We start from the raw sequence: 9,202 nt of genomic DNA, 5'->3' as shown, positions 1-9,202 counted from the left end.
ATGTTCATATTTTTTTTCATTAAATGTTTAATGTTGGTTCTTCATCATAGAATGTATCATCATCAGGAGAAAAATGAACTAATTTAGGGTCTATACCAAACGAAGATAAGATATCCATTATGCTCACTGATTGTTCACTTCTTTTCTTTAAATCAGCTTGATAGTCACTGAGAACAGTTTGGCAAACTTCTGTCCACTTCTTTATACTATTTCGTAAATCGTCAGCATTGTTCTTCAAACAGGTAGCATTCAGTTAAGTAATGAATAACACAAGTGTAATGTATAACATATTAACGTATTAATTAACGTCTGTTTTACCTTTTTTTTATATAATAATGTCGTTTTTAACTTATTAATAGATTCTTGCTTCTCTCGTATCCGCTTTTTTAATAATTCTACATCATTCTGACATAACTTTTTACTTTGTTCGGTGTTTCTTTGATCTTCAGTTACTTCTTCGGTTAATCGTAATTTTTTGGTAGGAGGTGTTTGGAAAAGTAATTTTTTAGACACAGAAACTCTCCTACTTTGCAATTATGAAATAGAAAATAATTCATGTAAATAAAAGTACTTTTCATGAATGCATAACTCAATGTATTGTTACTTACGATTCAGAGCTGTTTGATTCTGGAGTATCTGCAATATATCCAGTACTTTTGTTTCTAGGGGTGCTAAATGGGGAACGATATGGTTTATTTACACCTTTACTATTTCTGAATGGTTTGCTACTCATACTTCTGAAAATAATAAAGCATCAATGAAAATAAAATTTAGTATGATAACTTAATATTTATGTAAAATAAATATAAAAATGTAAAAAGAAACGTGTTTCAATTTTATAAAACTTGAATATTGCATCCTTTTCTATAAATGAAACATATTTTCATAAATTTGTAAATATGCACATACATACATAGTTGCAAGTACATATATTGTTATATGTCATTATTTACATGAAAGTTATAAAACTGCAATAACACTTCAACAATTATTTACATATGCTTAAAAAAACATAAACATTTTACATTTAAATATATAAAATTAAATAAATTTGTATTTACATATAATTAATAGGAAAGTTTTTAACATCAAGTTTCCAATCTACTACATAGAGTACGCATGTGGCAACTCGTTGTTGTACTTATATGTACCCTAACCTCTAAACAGTAGTGACGCCGATTAAGCATAATTGTTACAGTAAACAAAAAGTATTGTTAATAATCGTCTAAGTATTATACTTTTGACTTATCTGTTATATTTATAATATATTACATTGTGTTCACATAATAATACTCGTCCTACTGATTTATCAATATTAGAATTTTTTATTCTTAACCTTGGTAAAATATTTACAATTGTATTAAACTACCTCTCATTTTTCAGTGGCGATGGATATTAGACCGAATAATACGATCTACATTAATAACTTGAATGAGAAAATAAAAAAGGATGAACTCAAGAAATCCTTGTACGCAATTTTCTCTCAGTTCGGACAAATATTAGATATTGTAGCTTTAAAAACACTCAAAATGCGTGGACAGGCGTTCGTTATTTTTAAGGAAATTGCTAGTGCCACAAATGCATTGAGGTCAATGCAAGGATTCCCATTTTATGATAAACCAATGGTAAATATTAACTAACTATTGATTCAGTTTTATAGTTAATTAACAATATTATCTATACAGTATGACAATTACATTTATTATAACTATTTCTATTTTAGAGGATACAATATGCTAAAACTGACAGTGATATAATTGCAAAAATGAAAGGCACTTATGCTGAACGACCTAAGAAGCCAAAACGTATTGTACCTGCAGCTGATGAAGAAGCTAAACGTGCAAAGAAGCGAGCCAAAGAACAGGCTAAACATTCTCAACAAATTGGTTATCATGCTGGTGTGCCACAGCATCCAGGTTTAGTTAATACCGCTGTACCAGAGCAACCGCCAAATCAAATTCTGTTCCTCACAAACTTACCAGATGAGACTAGTGAAATGATGTTATCCATGTTATTCAACCAGTTTCCTGGTTTCAAAGAAGTACGTCTGGTACCGAACAGGCACGATATTGCATTCGTTGAGTTCGAAAATGAAGTTCAGTCAGGAGCTGCGAAAGATGCTCTTCAAGGTTTCAAAATCACACCTTCTCATGCAATGAAAATTTCTTTTGCAAAGAAGTAAACCACATGATGTCATAGTTAATATGGAAATGTTATTAAGGAATGAACAAATGTGTGTGTGTTGTAACTGAAGTATTTAGAAATGTATGCAATGCGTAATTTTAATCATGAATGAAGATTTTAGAAGCATAAATTTCAAACATACCATATACATTCAAGATCATTACATGTACAAAATTTTATGTAATGTATACATAAAAAACTACACACTGTAAATAGAAATTAAAAGATATATAACATTTTTCAGAAATACATCCATTATGTGGGACTATTTTTTATTTAATTATAAAATAATTAAATGTGAAGAGTACAAAAATTTCTATTATAAAATAGCAATTATAATGATAATTTATAACTCGCACAGATATTTTCAAACATGTTTATTCATTATAGTGTATTGACATTAAATATAGTTACAATACTTATAAAACCATATTACATATTTTTTATAAGCTGAAAAACAAATTGTTACAATTGTAATACATATTACATAAAAAGTAGATTATTCGTACTTTCACAAAAAGAAAGATTTAATTATTCACGACCCTTTCAAATAGACACGGGTTGCTTACCGTTCATTGTGTTTTATTAAAACAAATTATTTTGACAAAAATATTTAGTAACAAATATTGTTGAAACAATATGTATTATTCTGAAAACTAAAGATCTTATGTTATTGGTCCAGCAACTACGTTATTGGTCCAGAGCAACAATACGAAATTAATTCAATATGTCCGCCATTACAGTGGCATCTAAAGCCTCCAGATAGCTACGATTTTATTTTGTTTTCGAGGGAAAGAATCAAAATGAAATTTAAATAATAATTTTCTAAAATAAATACAAAAAAAAGGATTTTATCATAAAATATAATCCTTTATTATTGTGTACCAATTCTTCGCCGAATAAATTTCCAGAAAATGTCTTTCCTTTTACAAACGATATTATAATTATTTTCAAGCCGTTGATTCATACTGAAAAACATGTATCCAAATTGGCGGATATAAATGGTTAGATAATACTTTATAATAAATGAAAATTAAAAATATAAAGACTGTATAAACGAAATTTTGTTAATAATAAATATAATTTGGTTTTTACTGATAATAAATACAATTTAATGTTCTATACATGCAGCCTTTAAGTATATCAATTTGCAGCAACAACTGTCTCGTATGGACAAAATATTTAAATCAATTAAATATTTGCTGGATCTTGTTTCCTGGAAAGTAATTTCAAATAAATTCTGTAGATAGAAATTAGCAAATATCTTGATAAATTGAAAACTACGTATTTATATATCCATAAATTTTATTTTTTTTGTTGCTTCACACTTTCTATAGTATCTCAAAATCATCTCGGCATTCTCTCTCACTGAACCGGAGCTAAAAATGAAACCTTCCAGCAATACTTGCATACACTGTTTTAGCTGCTTCTTCGCCAAATTACTAACCCCCGAGCTTGGGAATATCAATCCATTATAAAAAATTTTTTATTGTATTTTTGACGAAAAAAATTTTTCGTACACTTAGGGGTCATGAACGACATTAACAATAATTGCTACTAATTTTCTAACAAATATATAATTTTCTGTGTAGCATCATGACATTTTGGCGGGAATCAGTTGGCGCGTTGTATGGGGAGTGGGAGTGTTTCTGGGGGCAGTAGGCAAATTGGACTACAGTGCATCGTCTCTGTTGGATCTTGGATCAGTCGCGTTTCACTATTCGCGCAGTGTATTGTATACGAGTCGTTGCTTACGGATTACTGAGGGAGTGCAGGTCCGAACGCAAAACGCGCGGGACAATATTAAAAGGGACATTAGAAGGAAAGAGATCGAGCTGATCGTGTCCAGAGATAAATAGAGGATATTTTGATACATCGGAAGAGGCGTGAGGCCGGTTTTCTCACGTCACGACACGCACGCCGGCTCAACGGTGGCCTTTGTCTCCATACACACGGGAAATTTGAGGTGAGCGTTTACCAATGTCTTTCTCCGCTGTAAATACTTTCTTTATTGGTTGAACTTCATCGTCGATTCGAATGGAATGTGGAATATATTTTAGGTGATATTTTTTGCAATTTTTGGGCGAAAATTACGGCTCAAACAGACCATTACTTACAGAGATATTTATTCGTTTGCTTACTAGATGCCAAATGGGTCGCTGATGGACGCTAACCACAGCTCTGGCGTTGCCATGATTTGTCGATTATGGCGTCCTTAGCAGCTAACTGATGCTTTCACATTTGGCTTTAACATCGTCACTCCCTCGTATTATTATTGTCTCGTATAGAAATATTATCAAAAATACTTATCAATTTCTATAATTATACGCCTTTATTTTGTGATTATTTCGGCGGATACTGGGGTAATAAGGAGTAGGTTAATATTTTTGAAAATGGCGGGCGCGGAAATTTCAGAAAACATTCTTATTTTTGCGAATAATCCGAATAAATTATAAACAATTTTGTACCGGATTCTATTATTTCGTAGGGAGTAATTCTGTTATTTTTGTTTACGTTAAAATATTAATTCAGTGCTAGGTGTAATTATCTTTGCATGATTATTGTGGTTCGATCGACAATTAGATAGCCGGTTATCTACATTTAACAACACTAAATACAAATACGTACGTTGGGCGCGTAATCTCTTGAATTCTATTGAACTAGATATATTTTCAATTCTGTTCCACGAATTTTCAATGAATTGTAGGTGTTTTTTTATCTCGCTGTTGTCGAATTATTATTGAGAAATGGACCTGAATGGTTTTACCAGACAGTTGGAAGATCGATAACCACACGATATATTTTGTGTTTTTATTCGTACATATTAATTTTCTGCGTCTTAAAAATCCATAATCATATTATTTTTGTGTTCAGTTTATATGGTTTTTTTAATTAATAATTTCGAAGATATTACATAGTCATTGTTAATATTGCATTCTAAAAAAAGAGTTTCTTTTTTGTACAGTGATAAAAGGCAGTAAACATGTCAGATGAAAATTCATCTGTGGTCGAGGAACAAAAGAAGAAAAGAGGCAGGCCATCGAAAACAGATAAAAATGCTGTTAAGGAGCCGAAGAAGAGAGGGAGACCTGCGTTAGACAAAAATAATGCAATGCGTGCAGCAAAATCTGATAATGAGGATGATGCATCCCCTACTCCTGTTAAAAAGGCTAGAGGACGACCAAAAGGCTCTCACAAAAAAAAGGTACATGTTAATTGATCTTTTTCATTATCATTTTTCGTATTAATTCAGCTTGCTATATCATAAAATATTTTGAAACTTCCAGCAAGGATCTCCCAAAGTCCCTTCGGGAAGAGGTCGTGGTAGGCCAAAAAAGAAAGAAGAGAAACCAGAAAGCACTGGCGAAGAAGAAGATGAGCAAGAAGAGGAGGAGGAGGAAGAAGAAGAAAACTGAATATAAAACAACAATTTCAATGTATCAGTCTTATTCTTTGAATGTTTTTGGGAAGCTGATAAATTTAAAGTTTTTATGTTTGCTTTTTACATCATAATCTGCAAAACGGAATAGTAAGAAAAATAGTTAATTTATGACAATTTTATTCTTGGAAAATAAGAAAAATGCACATAAAACTTGCGTTAAGAATGTGTATCAAGCTTTCTTTTGTAAAAGCATTTGTGATTGTCTGTCATTAATCTAATTATCATATTTTAAACGTTACAACTTAAAAACTACTTCAACGTTTCTCCAACTTCTCATGAACTGACTTTTAATTAGTGAGAGAATATATTTTTTTATGTTACGTGACGAAATTTATTGTCTTCTCTATTCGCGTATCATAATTTTTAAAACTGAAGTTTTTAACAGACTTAATACTGTAAGAATTGAGATACAGTCAAGAATTTCGACTATATCAGACGCAAAAATTAAATTAAACCATTTTAATTAAACTTGAATATGTGAACATTAACAATGTTCTTGAGGCAAGCATATGTGTGAATGTCAAATTTGTATTAAAGTAAATAAACTTGTAGAGTGACTCTCTTAACTCTTGTATTGTATACATGTATTTTGTTTTTCACTACACACTTTATAAGTTAGATGAAAGTTATAACTCCGATTTTTGTAATTAGATTACAGCTTCGAAAAGATATCCTAAGTATCTTAAAAAGTATGATTAAAGTTTTACTTGTTTATACTACATAATCTGTCTACTCTATAAACAATAAATAATCCTTCATAATTAAACACTATTTTAATTTCATTCTAAAATAACGTTTTTTTTTATCGCAAATGAAACCGGATTGGAAAACAATCCTTGAAGGAGTACTTATTGCCTTTCTATATACATTATCTAATTATTTTACTTTTATTTTCAGATCTCTCTATTATTTAACACAGCTAAAATATCTTGTTCTATCGTAATACGATGTTGAAAGTTTTATCACACTACTCTATTATCATAGGAAAGGATATGAAAAAAAATATAAATAAATAATGTTTTAGTATATAGTAAAAGTTTTACATTTATAAAAAAAAACTGTTATAAACAGCATACAATAAGCACTAATGATAAAAAGAAAGTATCAGTCATTCTTTTTCTCTTCATATTTGTCTATTATGAAATCGTTTCGTTAAGTATAAATTTATTTTATGGTTGTTGTCACATCACAAGATAAGAAGTAAATTATGCTATCGCATTATGACTTTATGGTTAAAAGTTAATACTCCAATATTCAAATATGATCTGGAAAGTCTTGCTGAATATAAAATTTGTGAATTTCAATTTTTCGCTCGGATCCCAATAGATACAACCATTTTATACAACCTTTTAAAACATTAAGTAAATATATAAATCTAATAAATACTATTAATTTTTAATCTATGTCGAATTATAGAGAGTACAAAGATTTTAAAGGACTATTTTTGTATTCATCAATGATTTCCAAAGAGTTCAGCATTTTCCTCTGTGTCCATAGACTGGTATCCTTGCTGTAAAATATATCGTTTCTACTAATAGCATTCGAAAATGACTTAGTCGAGAAGCAATATATACATATATATAAAACACATACACGTCTTTGATGATTATTGTAACACTCTTCTAATAATTCAGTTTCCCAGTCATCTTCTTCTTCTTCACCAGGATCAAAATTATACATTGGCATAAGTCTGTGCCTTAAGCGTTCTAATTTTCTCTTTCTTGATATAATTATCACCTTTAAAAGTATGCTATGTTATTAGAAGTATATAGCGTACTGAATGTTAGGAAAGTGTAAAACAAAATTTCACTAACAAAAGAACTTAATCTTTCTTCAAAGAAAAAATATTATGGATTAACATAACTTGAATAAAGTAATACAAACTGATCAACAAACACAGACTACACTACAGAACTGTCAAAATACCTAATGTAGAAACATGGATAAATGTTTATCCAAGTATTATAATCTGATCGTTACTTTTATTTTATGCTTTTTGTTTCTGTAAATGAAAGTCAGAGAAAGATTATGAGTTAAGTACAAAAGTGATATCGCTACCCATACCACAGCTGATAATACAATAACAAAGACCACTACACCCAGTGGTACGAAAATGTATTCTATTCCTTCCGGTGGGCCAAATTCGTCGAAAGCTTCTGTAGTTGTGGACACATATATACTGGTGCTTGAAGTTTCGAAAGAAACTATAGTATTATTAGGCAATGATGTTGTAGATTTAGAAATATTCCATAGTTGTTGATTATTGCCATTCTCCTCAGTAGAATACAAGTATGGTTCAGATGATTCATCGGAACCATTATTCTCCATAGCGGTGGTATAATTTCTGACGCTATCAAGTAGCGTCACGGATGTTACAGTACTTGCGATGCTTGTTACATTCATGTCGTTCATCGTTAGTAATTAGATAACTATATTTAGTTATACAAAAAACATGATTTCAGACAGAGAGAGAGAGAGAGAATAAAACAAAGTTTGTCGTTAATTTATGTTGCTTATATGCTATAAAAATTGAATTTTTGGAAATTATACTATGTGTCTCTTTACTGATTTACTTGTGATTTGTTTACCTTGATCTAGCAAAATCAGTGAACATAATGTGCAAAAAGCATAACGTCAAATGCTCTGATTAACGATGCATTAATGGATTGTCATGTGAAACACTATTTCTCATTCCATGCTCGGAATATTCATAATATACGTGTCAATTTATCACATATCTAGAATCGTAAAAGAGAAATCGAACGCGATTGAAAACACGTTTGCTGGATTGGATACGTGAACGAACAGATAACTATTCGCATCTTGATAAATTTCCATGGTACACTATCAATGGGAAAATACGATAAGAATTTCACATTGTCGAGAATGTATCGTGATTTTATTTCTGTGCGCTTCTTTCCAAGACCTTTCTCAATTTTCGTTTACCCAGTGAACGAATCTATCGGTTCCTTACGGTAAACTACCAAATATTTGATAAATTCATTTACATGTTCTCGTCTCTTGATCTATGTATGAATAGGTATCAACGAAATGAACTATTCCATTGTATAAACATTACGTGTAGTAAATCATAGTTCGTTTCGAGAAATCACGTTCATACTTCTCACAAATGAAATGCAGACAATGTTCTCTCGTCCAGATTAACATTTCATTTCTTTAAATAACGCATTGCGCTTCTCTATGGACGTACTCGACGCGAAATGCAGGTAACAACTATCGAACCGTTCCTCAACCGAAACAGACTATTTATCGATGTCTCATCGAGATATTTTTTTCGTTGTATCGATTTTAACATCTTTCGTCGCTATCGCGATATTAGTGGAGGCAAAATGATTAATATCATTCAATTAAATTTGTTTTAACATCTGTATCATGCATTTGCCACATGCTATTAGTCAATTGTCAACGTCATTATATATATATATATACATACGCTTCCCGTCTTACTATGCTGTTTGAAATAGGTGAATTTATATATGCACAATAATTATATTTACGGCAGACAAACTACGTACTTAGATATGCTGTATAGAATTTAGATTCTATGTAAAATAA

General features: G+C 30.5%; 4 protein-coding genes across 14 annotated transcripts; 2 read left to right on the top strand and 2 right to left on the bottom strand.

Annotated features, from left to right (window-relative positions):
* Positions 1 to 19: 19 nt before the first annotated feature.
* On the bottom strand, positions 20 to 1,152 carry LOC143357624 (swi5-dependent recombination DNA repair protein 1 homolog). The gene is made up of 4 exons (XM_076794143.1): positions 1,062 to 1,152; positions 609 to 737; positions 319 to 523; positions 20 to 232 (listed from the first exon to the last, which is right to left on the bottom strand). Exons 2-4 carry the CDS (start codon positions 731 to 733, stop codon positions 20 to 22), a joined length of 543 nt encoding a protein of 180 aa, XP_076650258.1. The 5' UTR covers positions 734 to 737; positions 1,062 to 1,152.
* On the top strand, positions 101 to 3,318 carry Snf (U1 small nuclear ribonucleoprotein A snf). Of its 4 annotated transcripts, none has more exons than XM_076794274.1 (3): positions 101 to 242; positions 1,384 to 1,625; positions 1,724 to 3,318. In XM_076794274.1, the coding sequence occupies exons 2-3, from the start codon at positions 1,389 to 1,391 to the stop codon at positions 2,180 to 2,182; spliced, it is 696 nt and encodes a 231-aa protein (XP_076650389.1). In that variant the 5' UTR covers positions 101 to 242; positions 1,384 to 1,388; the 3' UTR covers positions 2,183 to 3,318. The 4 variants fall into 4 exon arrangements, with proteins under 4 accessions (XP_076650389.1, XP_076650386.1, XP_076650387.1 ...); XM_076794271.1 differs by lacking the exon at positions 101 to 242 and adding an exon at positions 1,111 to 1,208; XM_076794272.1 differs by lacking the exon at positions 101 to 242 and adding an exon at positions 1,131 to 1,229.
* Positions 3,319 to 3,846: 528 nt separating this feature from the next.
* Positions 3,847 to 6,203, top strand: D1 (D1 chromosomal protein). Of its 3 annotated transcripts, none has more exons than XM_076794283.1 (3): positions 3,847 to 4,150; positions 5,150 to 5,389; positions 5,472 to 6,203. In XM_076794283.1, the coding sequence occupies exons 2-3, from the start codon at positions 5,168 to 5,170 to the stop codon at positions 5,598 to 5,600; spliced, it is 351 nt and encodes a 116-aa protein (XP_076650398.1). In that variant the 5' UTR covers positions 3,847 to 4,150; positions 5,150 to 5,167; the 3' UTR covers positions 5,601 to 6,203. The 3 variants fall into 3 exon arrangements, with proteins under 3 accessions (XP_076650398.1, XP_076650399.1, XP_076650400.1); XM_076794284.1 differs by lacking the exon at positions 3,847 to 4,150 and adding an exon at positions 4,539 to 4,808; XM_076794285.1 differs by lacking the exon at positions 3,847 to 4,150 and adding an exon at positions 4,865 to 4,887.
* LOC143357715 (uncharacterized) lies at positions 6,002 to 9,075 on the bottom strand. Of its 6 annotated transcripts, none has more exons than XM_076794276.1 (4): positions 8,553 to 9,075; positions 7,685 to 8,470; positions 7,220 to 7,363; positions 6,002 to 7,154 (listed from the first exon to the last, which is right to left on the bottom strand). In XM_076794276.1, exons 2-4 carry the CDS (start codon positions 8,036 to 8,038, stop codon positions 7,080 to 7,082), a joined length of 573 nt encoding a protein of 190 aa, XP_076650391.1. In that variant the 5' UTR covers positions 8,039 to 8,470; positions 8,553 to 9,075; the 3' UTR covers positions 6,002 to 7,079. The 6 variants fall into 6 exon arrangements, with proteins under 6 accessions (XP_076650391.1, XP_076650390.1, XP_076650392.1 ...); XM_076794275.1 differs by having other exon boundaries at positions 7,685 to 8,055; positions 8,215 to 9,071; XM_076794277.1 differs by having other exon boundaries at positions 7,691 to 9,071.
* Between the last annotated feature and the right edge of the window lie 127 nt (positions 9,076 to 9,202).

Source organism: Halictus rubicundus, chromosome 10 (assembly GCF_050948215.1).
Source record: "Halictus rubicundus isolate RS-2024b chromosome 10, iyHalRubi1_principal, whole genome shotgun sequence".
Taxonomy (NCBI): Eukaryota; Metazoa; Arthropoda; class Insecta; order Hymenoptera; family Halictidae; genus Halictus; species Halictus rubicundus.
Note: the sequence above shows the minus strand (reverse complement) of the source record. Positions and strands in the feature narration are given on the sequence as shown.

Bases quoted from the DNA above. Each gene is read 5' to 3' on its own strand.
- LOC143357624 (XM_076794143.1), bottom strand. From the start codon at position 733: ATGAGTAGCAAACCATTCAGAAATAGTAAAGGTGTAAATAAACCATAT. The intron at 524-608 runs GTAAGTAACAAT...ATTGCAAAGTAG, and splicing joins GAATCAAACAGCTCTGAATC to GAGAGTTTCTGTGTCTAAAA. The intron at 233-318 runs GTAAAACAGACG...ACCTGTTTGAAG, and splicing joins CATTATTATATAAAAAAAAG to AACAATGCTGACGATTTACG.
- D1 (XM_076794283.1), top strand. From the start codon at position 5,168: ATGTCAGATGAAAATTCATCTGTGGTCGAGGAACAAAAGAAGAAAAGA. The intron at 5,390-5,471 runs GTACATGTTAAT...TGAAACTTCCAG, and splicing joins AAGGCTCTCACAAAAAAAAG to CAAGGATCTCCCAAAGTCCC.
- LOC143357715 (XM_076794276.1), bottom strand. From the start codon at position 8,038: ATGAACGACATGAATGTAACAAGCATCGCAAGTACTGTAACATCCGTG. The intron at 7,364-7,684 runs GTAGCGATATCA...ATACTTTTAAAG, and splicing joins TATTATCAGCTGTGGTATGG to GTGATAATTATATCAAGAAA. The intron at 7,155-7,219 runs GTATGTGTTTTA...TGCTATTAGTAG, and splicing joins ACAATAATCATCAAAGACGT to AAACGATATATTTTACAGCA.
- Snf (XM_076794271.1), top strand. The intron at 1,626-1,723 runs GTAAATATTAAC...TTTCTATTTTAG, and splicing joins CATTTTATGATAAACCAATG to AGGATACAATATGCTAAAAC.